At 42.8% G+C, this 13,345-nt stretch overlaps 1 protein-coding gene across 7 annotated transcripts in view; it reads left to right on the top strand.

Moving 5' to 3' along the window:
* The first annotated feature begins 738 nt into the window (after positions 1–738).
* The window catches only part of LYST (lysosomal trafficking regulator), an 84,720-nt gene continuing 72,113 nt past the window's right edge, over positions 739–13,345 (top strand). For 5 of the 7 annotated variants that reach the window (XM_035108397.3, XM_035108398.3, XM_035108399.3 and 2 more), the window contains exons 1-4: positions 739–1,007; positions 11,496–11,579; positions 11,848–12,046; positions 12,637–12,727. In XM_035108397.3, coding sequence (XP_034964288.3) covers positions 11,855–12,046; positions 12,637–12,727 — 283 coding nt within the window. In that variant the 5' untranslated portion in view covers positions 739–1,007; positions 11,496–11,579; positions 11,848–11,854. The remainder of the gene's footprint in view (positions 1,008–11,495; positions 11,580–11,847; positions 12,047–12,636; positions 12,728–13,345) is intronic. The other 2 variants (XM_035108400.3, XM_088666451.1) reach the window with 2 other exon arrangements.

Below are 13,345 nucleotides of genomic sequence, written 5' to 3'. Positions count from 1 at the left end.
GTCTAATCAAAACAAGTCCTAAGTTTGGATTCTAAATCTAAAGCATTCTAGAGGATGCCAGTTCATTTGCAAACAAGAACTGCCAATAAGGAACTGGGGCTTTGTAACCTTCAGGGTGAACTTCAGGCAGGTCCAAGGAAATGCAACTGTAATGAGACTAGAGATGTAAAAGACGGGAAGTAGCAGAGGAAAGGAGTGGAACGAACGAATGAATATTGAACGGTAACTATTTGTTCACAGTAATCAGTTGTTCTGTTCAAAAACAAGGAAACAACTTCCAGAGATGTACATCCGTGTTATTCTGTGCAGCAAGAACAACAAAGAGCCTTGTGGTGCCTAACACACTAATAATAATAATAATAATAATAATAATAATAATAATAATAATACAGTAATAACAATACAGTAAATGAAACAAGCTCTTCTGAACTAGAGTCCACTTCATCCCACTTCAGGAGGGGAAGAAAGACATAGACGAGCAGTGCTGAAGTTAAGCGAGAAGGATGCAGGTACATAATGGCTTGTATGGGGAGCCAGGGCGGTGCAATTGGGTAAGAAGAAGAGAAGGCAAGACACCAGGAACTCAAAAGTCAGAAGTACGAGCCCGGAGATTAGCGCTCGGAGCAGCGCGAGATGACAGAACGCAGATTTCCAGCTACTGCTGCATAATAAAAAGGTTTCCCTTCACACAGGTCAAGGTTCGGGGCTGCTGTTCCCATTGGTCCTTGGGTTGCACGTGATGCAAAAAAAAAAATTCCCAGGGACTGGTTTGCGGAGTGAGCCTGCGCGGCTTAATCGGTGGTTTTGGGTTAGCGTTGCTGCTTCTGCAGCTGCTGGAGGGGGCGGGCTCTTGGGTTTCCTTGGCGACTTGAAGTACCAAGGAAGGGAGGGCTGGAGGCGGCAGGATTGCTCTCTTGCCATGGGCAGCAGTGCTCGGCCGCCGCCGCCGCCAACGGGCTAAGAGCGGGGCTGGCGGAAGGCCGGGCTGGGCGAGGCGGCAAGAACAGGTAAGGGGCGAGAAGGAAGTGCAGGTGCTCCGAAGCAGCTGCGGCGGCTGTGCGGGGCCCAGCGAGGAGGGGAAGGGGAGGCACCCGCGAATGTCGCTGGTGACACGGGCAGTGGTGGCTGCTCCGCCGCCGCCACGCTTCCTTCTCCTTCCCTTCTCGTTCTCCGATCGCTTTGTTTCAAGGCAGCCCTTTACTCTCTCCCCACACCCTTCCCCTTCATCCTCTCCACTGGTGCGCTTACTGCGCGGGGGGGGGGGGGAGACACACAGCCCATGACTTGATGGGGGGATGCCAATCCCCCCCCATAACACACACACATGCACCCTTCCTCCATTGCATGGATACTCCAGTGTGTGGCAGTTGCAATGGACGGGGGTGGGGGGCGGGCGGTGCAAGGTTGCCAAATGTTGCTTATCTTAGTCAAGAGCTTCTCTTTTTCCTTCCTTAAAAAAAGTCCTGCCCGCCAGGTATCTGATGGGTTCCCTTCTATTTTAATGCATCTCTTCGGACAATAGGTTTCCTTTGCGGCTGAGGGCCGGTTTTGATCTGGCCAGTCAGTGGTAACTTTCGTTTTGGGGCTTTTGAATTTTTGCATGGACGACGTACCGCATCGATCGTGTTTGCATTTACGTAAAAGGAGTTTCTCTCCCGCCCCAGCTCCCCAACCCTCCACCTCTTGATCCTGTGGTCGCTGCTGCTGTCTCTCTGGCACATTACTAGCCTTGAGATACAGGGTCCTTGCTGGGCGGCTGATACTCTAGGCTGGCATCAACTCCCCCGCGCCTGTCTCTCGGCATCAGGCGGCAGGAGGTGGAGGGACGGCGCTGATAGTAATTAGCCGTAGCAGCGCCCAAGTTGCGTGCAGAGGGGAAACAGTGCATGAGTCTCATTAACGAGGCAGCAGAATCCAGCTACTACCGGTAAGTGTGGGAGAAGATTTCATGATAGTAAACAAGCTTCATTGGAAGCCTTTTGTCAGAAATGCAGCTGTTTCTTGAGCTTTTATTTTTGGACAACTGCCGCAAACTGTTTTTTTATTGTCACTGTCAGTTTTCTTAGCCTCCATGCTACATTTTTGCTTTGGTCTCCCACCTCACCCCACCTCAGTTCAGTGTGACCTAGTGGTTCCTACTGGGTAAATTTGCTTTGGCTTTCTGCCACAGACAGGTCAAAGAAAATGGTAGGGATTAGGACCGTGGGAGCCTCCTACTCAGCTTAGAGGTCTAGTCTTCAGTACTACAGGATTGTCTGTGTCAGCACTGTCAGTCCAATAGGAGCAGGTGTCAGTTGCCTGCAATGAATTGGTGTGGGCTGACACTTGCCTCCTCAGACCCAGGTTTGATTCAGTCTGCTGCAAGGTAAGGTGGTGCTTGCTGAAGGAAACCTATGGGGCCTTAATCTTACAAAACTCGTATGCTGAGCTCTGGGGTGAACTACGAGGGTGTATTTTATTTTTATCATAACTTTGTGAGGTAGGTTAGGTTGAAAGGTAGTGACTTGTGTAAGGCTGAGTAGGGATTTTAATTACAGGTAGGTAGCCGTGTTGGTCTGACGCAGTCAAAACAAAATTTAAAAAATCCTTCCAGTAGCACCTTAGAGACCAATTAAGTTTGTCATAGGTATGAGCTTTCATGTGCATGCACGTGTGGTAGCTGAAGAAGTGTGAATGCACACAAAAACTCATACCTATGACAAACTTAAGGTGCTACTGGAAGGATTTTTTATAGGGATTTTAAGCTATTTTCTTAGGCCGAAGCCCAACATTTTATCTCCTGCATCATGCTGCCTCAGACATTTGAGTTTGTTTTTAACCAGGAGTTTGAATAATTAAGGCATATGATCACCTTGATTATATCTGGTGTTTTATGACAGATGCATCCAGTATTTTGAGATTATTTGAACTGATAAAGCATCACACTGACAAGCCCTGTTGTTTAATTTTCTCCTGTGTTGTGCAGTAATTTACAAGCTATTGACAAGCTGTTTTAAATTGCAGTCCTTTCCATCATACAAATTTAATGTGTTCTTCTGTACCTATTACCTACTGCTGTTCTCTTCTAGAAACCACGTTATCATAATGTATTATTTGTAAAAGCACCATAGAGGTGTTTTGCATATGTAAAAGTATACATTCCCCTACTCACAGGCTATAATAAAGTGTTGAAATCACATTAGCAGCTTTCTACAGTACAAATTTTCTTGGATAACTTTAATGGGATTGTTCAAAATATGAGCTGTAAGTTTAAGACTACTCAAAGTCCTGTAATGACAGTTCTCTTATATTCATAATTTTTACCTTAATGAGTTCTAGCACATGTAGCTTTATAGTTCTAGCTCATGTAAAAGGTAAAGGTAAAGGACCCCTGGATGGTTAAGTCCAGTCAAAGGCAACTAGCTTCTCAGTGACGGTGGATGAGAAAGATGAGGATTCTGCTTTATTGTTAATTATATAATAATAATAATAATAATAATAATAATAATAATAATAATAATAATTTATTATTTATACCCCGTCCATCTGGCTGGGTTTCCCCAGCCACTCTGGGCGGCTTCCAACCAAATATCAAAAACAGTACAGCATCAAACATTAAAAACTTCCCTAAACAGGGCCGCCTTCAATTGTCTTCTAAAAGTAAAATAGTTACTTATTGCCTTGACATCTGCTGGGAGGGCATTCATTCCACAGGGCGGATGCCACTACCAAGAAAGCCCTCTGTCTGGTTCCCTGTAACCTCACCTCTCGCAATGAGGGAACCGCCAGAAGGCCCTCAGTGCTGGATCTCAGTGTCCGGGCTGAATGGTGGGGGTGGAGACACTCCTTCAGGTATACAGGACCGAGGCCATTTTGGGCTTTAAAGGTCAGTACCAACACTTTGAATTGTGCTCGGAAACGTACTGGGAGCCAGTGTAGATCTCTCAGGACCGGTGTTATGTGGTCCCGGCGGACCACAAGCAGGCAAGCTAAGCTGGAAAAAAGAGAAGCCTCCTAATGTTTGCATTATAAACTGTTAATGGATTTCCCCTCCTATTAAGCTGAAGTTCGTGTTTTTAGTTTATTCTTCCCATCATAGTGTTTTTGCAGAATCTTGGGTAGAGATCTTTGAACAACCAGCTCAAAGGCTACTTTTAAGCTAACCTCAGGAGTTTCCATTACAGTACATCCTAGTCTATTTAAATCTTGAAAGATCTTTGAATCTAGATTCTGACTTGGAAGTTAAAGTTGCTGCAGAATGCAGTTTAACAGAAAAGGTCAAAATACACTTTAAATAGCATGTGTAGAAATGCAATGCACAGTTCGGTGTAGCATTTTATTTATAGAATCATAGGCTTGGAAGAGACACCAAGGGTCATCTAGTCCAACCCCTTGCAATGCAGGAATCTCAGCTAAAGCATCCATGACAGATGGCCAGCCAACCTCTGCTTAAAAATCTCCAAAGGAGAGTCCACAGCCTGCTGAGGGAATCTGTCCCATTGTTGAACAGCTCTTACTGTCAGAAAGTTTTATTTGAGTCTATTTTGCCTAGTAGTAATTATGAAATGGAAGTACGTTTCATTATGTGGCAAACAATTAAATAAAACATGCTGAAGTAGCCCCACCATACAGTAAATGATAAAAAGAAGATATTTAAAGGGGGGGGGAGAGAATGCTAGTGTTCCAAGTCAAATAACTTTTGCTGTTGGTACCAGAAGTCAGGTATCAAAATAAGTAACTACTGATGTGGAACGTACAAGGAAGAAACACAAATGTGCAACTGAAAGTTGTATATAGTTTGTTTGGTACATGCAAACTCCCAATTTCCTCTTGTAGCAGGTAGGTTAGCTACATAAGGATATGAAAGAAGTAATCTCTCACCTCATCACTTATAGCAAATACACTGTATGCGCTTTTACCCGAGGTCAAAATATGTGGCTGGCCAGATGCACTTTGCAGGGGAGAGCATTCCACAATCTGGGGACCACCACAGAAAATGCCCTCTCATGCACTGGAACCCCATGGACTTGCCAGCAGGTCTTCCTCTGCGGTTCTCAACACCTGGCCAGGTCTATATGGGAAGAGGCATTCAGTCACATATTTGGATGTCAACATAAGCAGTAAACCAGGGATGGGGAACCTGTGGTTGCTGGACTACAACTCCCACCATCGCTGAGCATTGGCCATCCTGGCAGGGGCTGTGGTGGATGTCCAGCTCCATCTGGAGGGCCACCAGTTTCGCATCCCTGGACTAAACCACAATATAACATGAGGTGCAAATTTGGCTGTGTTCATCTCTGAGGCTAATATAGCAGTTTTGTCACAACTGTATTAGGATATCATTTTCTAATGAAAGGCTACACAGATTATTTCTAGGAGTGTGAGAACTAAACTTGAGATTTCCATGGCGTTGGTATGATAGGTTTGTCTTCTGAAGCTGATGGATGTTCATTCAGAACTGTTTCTATCTTGTCCAATGTTACTAAATTTTGTTTTAAAAAGCATACTGAGGATTATACAAAATTGAATTCATTGTTTTAGCATATAATTATATACATATGCCCAATACAGATCTATAGTATCCAGTGCTAATAAACATGTCATGGCAATGAATGAAGGTGCCACCTCTTCAGAACATCTCAGAGCTGCCCTATACTGACTCAGACCATTGGTCCATTTAGCCCAGTATTGCTGCCCTAATTGCAGCAGCTCTCTAGATTCCCCCCCCCATCCTTGCTACCTGTAGCCCTTTAACTGAAAATTCCAGGGATTAGAGTAGAACCTCATGCATACAAAGCCTGAGTTTTACAGAAACTCAAACTACATGATAGCTTGCAAACCTTTTTGGTTAAGCCTGAGTTATCTGTATTCACATATAACAAGGACTAGTGGCCCAAGCAAAAGGGGCACATGGGTAGATGCTTAGCCTCGCCTTGTGTTGAGGTGAGCTCCCCACAGTCTCTTTTCCAAAGTCACTCTCCTCTGCCAGTCCAAGCTGGGTTCTGATCTTGGATGTCTTTCCTAGCTGAAGAAAAGTGTCTTGGCAAAAAGCTGCAGCAAAGTCCCAACTTCCACTTTATATATACTTCTTTTATTCTAAGAACCGAACTCCAAATTCCCCTGTAAAAATGTGATTGGGGCAAACCCAAGTTTAGATTGTTAATGGTTACTCCATATAGTTAGGACCCACTATAGTTGACTTGCATTGAATGATTTGGTTTGCTGTGTTTTGTTATGGTTATTAAAAGGAACATAGCCAAACAGTTCTCTGTATTATTTTGATACATTTTGGAGGATTTGCTTGCACACTAATTGGGTCGCAAGAAAAAGTGACAAGTTTTACACTGTTACAAGTTTCTCTTGGTGAGATACAAGAGCTTATAGATATGATTCAAGTCTCTGATTTCATTGTGGTTATGGGGAACGTATCAGTTACCTTTGATAATCTCAGGGGTGTTATACTTGGTACAGAGGAAGTGACAGTGATGAAACAAGTGTGTTGTCTGTGTGAGAGCCCTTGAAGCAGGGGAGATGGGGGCTGTAAGAATTGTACAGCCCTGTTAAGGGTTGTTTTGAGCAATAATGGAAGTCACAATACTTACCGGTACGCTGGTAGATTTCCTTTTATTGATTTTTAGTACAGGGTAGCCTTTTCCTGTCCAGAATGGGCTAAGAAATGGACTGTAACTGGCTGGTGTCCAGATGAGCTGCCTTGATATCTTCCTGTGCCTTTAATCATGTTTAGATTACTTCAGTGTGACTTATATAGAAAATGTTCACTGATGCAGAACACATTTGGCTGCATGTACCGTATTGGTCTGAATATAAGCCTCACTCCCCCCGCTCCAAATTTTGACCATGAAAAGTTAAAGCGTAGCTTAAATTCATGACCTTGCAAAAATTGGATTTTATGATATCGCTGCCGAAACAGACATACAGTAAAACAGAACGGGTGTGAGTGTCTGTGGAATTTTAAGGGAGTGGCTTATATTCGGGTATTGTCTTTTTTTCTCCTCCCCCCTTGAATTTTAAAGGTGTGGCTTATATTCAGGTGCGGCTTATATTTGGGCCAATACAATATTGAAGGAGATCTTTGCTTTGAAATCTATTGGTGGCACTCTGCTGATATTCTGATGGAGCCTAAAGTAATGTGTTTGACATATGCTATATAAGCTTAACTGGATAGACATCTAACTGCTTAATAGGTTGTCTGTCTTCATGTGGCATAATTCCACAACTTTGAGCAGAGGTGGGCTGAAAGGTATTTGAAAGGATGCTACTGGGCAAGAAGAGTCATGAAAACATTTAGATCTTTGATCTAAAACGTCATTTTATTATATTTTCCCCCTTCAAAGGACTTTGGGGAGGAAGAAATCTTGCTTTATGGATTCTGCTTTGAAATGTTGGAGTAGATGGAAAAAACTTGCTGAATGCTGCTGTATTTTTAAACCTGTGTAAAATACAAACAAACACTTTCCTTTTATTATTTTCAGGTGTTGGATAGTAGTAGTATAATGTTGGATAGTAGTAGTCATGTATATTTTTGAGTTGTGAGCCACCTCACATAGTCTGTCTTTCTGTCTCTCTTCCTCCCTCCCTCCTTCATACGGCATAACTTAATTTTATGTTGCTCTTGTGGTCGGTTAATGCACAGGTCCAGGGGCAGGGCCTCTTTTTCTCTCTCTCCACGGTCTGGTTCAAATGTTACTTGACTTGAGAAGTTAAAATTATAGACTAAAGTATATTTTAAAACTATGGTTTAAAGTTTAAAATAACCTATGGTTTATGGTTATTTATGCCTCACTCTTCCCCCAAACGATCCTTTACGTGGCAATGTGGCTCCCTGCACTGAAATCATAATAATAATAATAATAATAATAATAATAATAATAATAATAATAATAAAATAATAATTTATACCCCACCCATCTGTCTGGGTTTCCCCAGCCACTCTGGGCAGCTTCCAACAAAACAGTAAAATACAACAATCTATTAAACATTAAAAGCTTCCCTAAACAGGGCTGCCTTCAGATGAAAGGCAAGTGAAAACTGTGAGGAATGGTAGATGCAGTTCAATGAATGAATAAATTTGCAGAAGGTTCCAGTTTGGGAAAAACCAAGAGGTTGCTGTAAGAAGTAACTGAATGGAAGTCAGGTGGGCCTTCTGCTGCCATGGGCTAATGTCATTTGATTAACTTTGGGTGTGTAAACAGTGTAATGTTGGATATTAGCAGTTTGTTTATATATTTGACTTGTGAGCCACCAGCCTGGAGATCTTAGAATAGACTTCTTTTCCCCTTTAAAAGAATGCTGGCCATAAACCAGCTATTGAAATCCTTGTTGGAGCCAGACTCTGTATCCCATCATATTTTTCAAATGACAGTAAGCCAAGCAGAGCCAGCTGAAGGATCACTCTGTGTTAAATAAATAAAGCATAAACCTTTATAGCTTCTGTTTAAAATACAGTAATGCATTAGTGTGGAAAAGACAGTGTTTACACTGTCTTAGGATTTCTTGGCAGACTAGAATTGGAAAGTATGCACTGCAGGTATTTACTAAACAACCCACTGCCATCTATTCTTATACTGTACCCATCCCCAAACTTGTATTTTGGCCTCTGTATGGTGATAGCACTAGGTCTGAGTATAATCAGTCCTACATGTTGCATTGTTCTTAGTCAGTAAGTGGTGTTATCTCATACTTCTCAGTCAGACCTGGGTGCATTAAAGTCATTGTGTGTGGCTTGAAATGTGTTCTTCTGCTGAAGTGAACAGGGAAACGCTTCCCAGCAGATGAACTCACCATATATTTGAGCCCCTTTGAAGATTAGCAGTTTGGTCATGCAAGCACTCTTGTCATCCTAGCACTAGAAATCCACTTAAACACCTACAGACACCCACCCACCAGGACTTCTTCTGGTTTGGAAAGCTACTTAGCTTTAAGGGGACATGCAATGAAAAGCGTGGGATGAACAAATGACTAATGGGAAGATGTGCAAACATCCAGCAAGCAAATCAGGATGAATGTTCATTTTCTTGCAACCACCCCAGAAAGAAATCTGAACCAATGCTCAATGAAGTCCATATGTAACATAACCTTGATGTAATCTTTGTGCTGAGAAATCAGGGTGAATATTCAGTAATGCCCTGTACTTCGTTTTCCCAGAATGTAGGAAAGGGTTGTTTTTGGGGGGGTGGGCAGGCGGGGGGAGTGCCATTCTTCTTCTGTAAGCAAGTATCTGTGAGGTGTGTGCTTGGTTAGAACCACATATTCCATCATTTAACTTATGAAGATGCAGAAGAAAAAAACATGTTAAAACATATTAAAATGATAAATCTGTACTCCTTTGGGAGTCAAGCAATCATTAATGTTTTATGGTTAGGAAAATGCATTTCTGGTGGATAGTTGTTTTGCTATGGTGTCTTCCTTTGCTGTTGCAATCATGTATGGTGGTCTAAGGTAAAGGGACCCCTGACCATTAGGTCCAGTCGTGACCGACTCTGGGGTTGTGACGCTCATCTCGCATTATTGGCCGAGGGAGCCAACATACAGCTTCCAGATCATGTGGCCAGCATGACAAAGCCACTTCTGGCGAACCAGAGCAGCGCACGGAAACGCCGTTTACCTTCCCGCTGTAGCGGTTCCTATCTATCTACTTGCACTTTGAGGTGCTTTTGAACTGCTAGGTTGGCAGGAGCTGGGACCGAGCAACGGGAGCTCACCCCGCTGCGGGGATTCGAACCACCGACCTTCTGATTGGCAAGCCCTAGGCTCTAGAGAGGCAAGCCTGGCGGTCTAGAGTGCAGCAAATTGGTTTGTTTCTTTGCTCTCAATTCCCTGCCTCTCACAGATTAGTGGTTATCAGGTAGGAAGAATTGATGTGATTGGTCCCATGCACAGGTTTCCATGCTTCTCATGCCATAATAGTAATGTATTTGAGCTGGGGAGAAGTAGCTCTCGTGTCGTTTTAGTAATACTTCCAAGACTTAATGAGTTCAGCATGGGACAGTTAAACATTTGCCCAACTTGCCTATTGTTGATGGATCTGAAAAGTGCTTGGCTTTGGGTGCTATGATGTAGAGCAGGCACCCCCAAACTTCGGCCCTCCAGATGTTTTGGACTACAATTCCCATCCTCCCCGACCACTGGTCCTGTTAGCTAGGGATCATGGGAGTTGTAGACCAAAACATCTGGAGGGCCGCAGTTTGGGGATGCCTGATGTAGAGCTTCAAACACATTAGCCTGTTTCAGGTAATCATCTGAAGTCCAGATGATTGCAAATGAATTGTGGCTAACCTCAGGATTGCATGTTTCCTGCCTGTGTGTGAGAGGAAGAGTGTGACATTTCTCAAACTGTAGCCTATTCTTACTCGAGCTAGTTTTAATAAACCAAGGTATCAAACTTTATTTGTGATAATCTAAATTGTGGTTTAGATATATTGGCTCAGGCCACTAGCTATCAATCTCATGAATTTTCTGGGTATTTTCTGAGTTAAGCTTTCAGCCACAACCATAGGCATGTTGGGGGGGGGGAGGTGTCCAGGCACAACCTAATGCTGAAAAAGACATTAAAGGTGTGAGGGGGGAATCAAGGGAAGCAGACAGAGAGGCAAAGGCACAATAAAAAGGCTGGAGCGGCTCTGGAATGGATCAGCTTCTGCCTGTGTCTTTCTCTGGAAGTGGTGGTAGGGTGATTGGCTCCAGCGATGACAGTAAGGGAGGAGGGACTCCCTCTTTGGCTGGCAGAAGCTCCAGATCCATTCCAGACTTTTCCTTCTGCCCACATCTGTCTCTGTCTCAAGGCTCTGTCTCCATCTGAAGCCTGCTGGCCACCTTTGGTGGAGGGAGATCTGTGGGAATGAGGGGCTTCTTTTGTGGGGTGCAAGTGAGGAGAAGTAGTCACCCCACCCCTGGCCCTCCAGATTTGCAGTGCCATGCCTCTGGTTAGCTTGGCATGGGTCTTTTCTCTGTAGGAAAAGTTACCTGTTTGGACTTCTTGGCCACTCTTGTGATTTTTATTTATTTAAAAAAACCATTTTGCATCTTTCCCTCTTCATTGTCCTAATTTGTTTGTTTTGCTTCCGCCTTCTTCTTTCATTGAAATAAATAAATTTAAAAAATCTGGGTGTATGCACACTCTAATGACATGTGCTGCGCACACCCATGACTACAACCTTAACACTTTGCAAGTGTTCATCTGGAATCTTAACAAGAGATGGAAGGGGATGAAATATGACAAGGAGGAGTTGCACTGGGAAAGTTAAGAACTCCTCCTCACTGGTCTAAGATCACATTTAACTTTTCTTTTCTTTTTTTAACATTGCATTGCTTTCTGATGAACTTTCTGTCTGCTAGCTCTGAGCATTCTTGCCATCACATGGTGCTGCTCGCTTCTGTACACAGATGCAGGTGGTAGAAAGATGGAAGCAGGAGAGCTAAATATATGGCTGAAGTGGGATTTGGAGCTTAGTCATTTTGTTTTAACTTCTGGATTTTTGCATTGTTTTGTTTTGCAGGTTTGCCGCAGGAGGGCATACCAAGAATTGACCTATTTAACACTTCACAAAATATCATAAATGAGACAGGAAGTTTAATCTCTGGTGAGTCTTGGATTTTGGGAGCATTCATTATGACAACTGCATATCAATGACAGAACACATTGTTAGAAAATTTCAGAGAACAAGGCAGTGTAGCAGTAGCAAACAGTTAATTGTAATTTCTTGGAAATTAAGTATGGAGCCATCCAGTAAAACTGGGTTGATTTATGTGGCCTCAAAAAGTAGTACGGTAATTGTTTTGTTTCAGCTCCTGCGAGCTAGTTATTTCTTTAACTTTCTTTCTCTTTTTCTCTCTCTTTTAAATATATAGCTCAGACATGAGCAGTGATAGTAACTCACTGGCACGTGAATTTTTGTCAGATGTCAGCCAACTTTGCAATGCAGTGGACCAAAGGGTGGAGGCCAGGGAGGAGGAAGAGGAAAAAACACACATAGCCGCACTGGGGCAATACCTTATCCAAGGTCGTGGATTCATTTTGCTTACTAAACTTAATTCCATACTTGATCAGGTAATACTTTCTTTTTCATAACGACTGTAATAGGTTTGGCTCGATATCCATCTTGCATTTCAAAGTGGCAAAGTAGCTGGTTTTTTAAAAAAAGTCAGACCTTCAGTTACAATGTTGGTTTTGACGTATGTGTAGATGAATGCTAGTTTAACTTTCTAAATGAATTTATTTTACCATGGGCAGTTAAGTTATAATAACCAGCATTTTAATTGCTTCTTGCCTCATGCCATACTGCTCCAAACCAGCAGAAGTGATTTGTTTCCCCCCCCTCATTTTTTTCCTCATTCTTCTATGAGCGAGGAAGTATTTCAGCTTGGAAAGTTTTATTATAAGGATATGCTAAATACCTACATGCCTTTAGATTGGTTTGCAGCCTTTTAAGCCTGACTCTCACTGGGGCAGCTGAATTTAAAATTTAAATCATGATGTTGGTATGTCACACTAGAGAAATAAATGTTGGAGGCTTTGAAAAAGGTATTAAAATGAAAGCAAAGAAGTTTTAAACTAAATGTTTTGAATCTGTGGTGGATAACAGTTTCTGTCTTTCCATAAAGATACAGACTATTAAAAAGCCTTTGTTTCCTAAACAGGAACTGACCTGTCGCGAAGACCTTCTTACTCTCCTCCTCTCACTTCTGCCACTAGTATGGAAAATACCTGTACAAGAAGAAAAGGCATTAGGTACATGTTCTTGACACACATGAAGAAATGCCTCTTCGTTATTTAAGATATATACTTGGATATTTTGGTTGTGTCTTTTAGGGTTGTAGCCAACATGGCACCACGTGAACATTCTGTGAGTGCAAGGATTTCCTTCCCCTCTCCTCTTCCTGCACACTCCCTAAATATGTTTTGCAGGTTCTCCCAACCCCCTGGAGCCAGGTTAGTGGAAGGCACAGTAGGAGGAGAGGGGGTGGGAAATGCTCCATTGTGCAAGCAAAAATCCCTGCACTGACAGGATGCTTAAATTCCATGAATTTCCCATATCTCATATGCAAAGTGGTTAAATCTTATTTGTTTATTTTTCTATGCACATAAATAGCATTATTTTCCTGCAGATTATGTATGTATAACTGCAGACTCTTATGAGCGATGTCACAGAGTAGATCAGTTGAAATCAATGGGTTGTATCCAGTGACGTCCATTTAAGAGCAGAACAGAGCAGTGGGACTTCTCCTTCTTCTCCTTCCTTCTGCATTCCCTGGCATCTGTTCTGGAGGGTTTGGATATCCCTCCAAAGCAGATCTGAATAGGAGTATAGGGTGCTGCATAGGAGAGGAAGGAGAATTCTGCTGCACA

This window comes from Zootoca vivipara, chromosome 3 (assembly GCF_965207765.1).
Source record: "Zootoca vivipara chromosome 3, rZooViv2.hap1.1, whole genome shotgun sequence".
NCBI lineage: Eukaryota > Metazoa > Chordata > Lepidosauria > Squamata > Lacertidae > Zootoca > Zootoca vivipara.
This window is presented reverse-complemented; position numbering and strand designations above follow the sequence as displayed.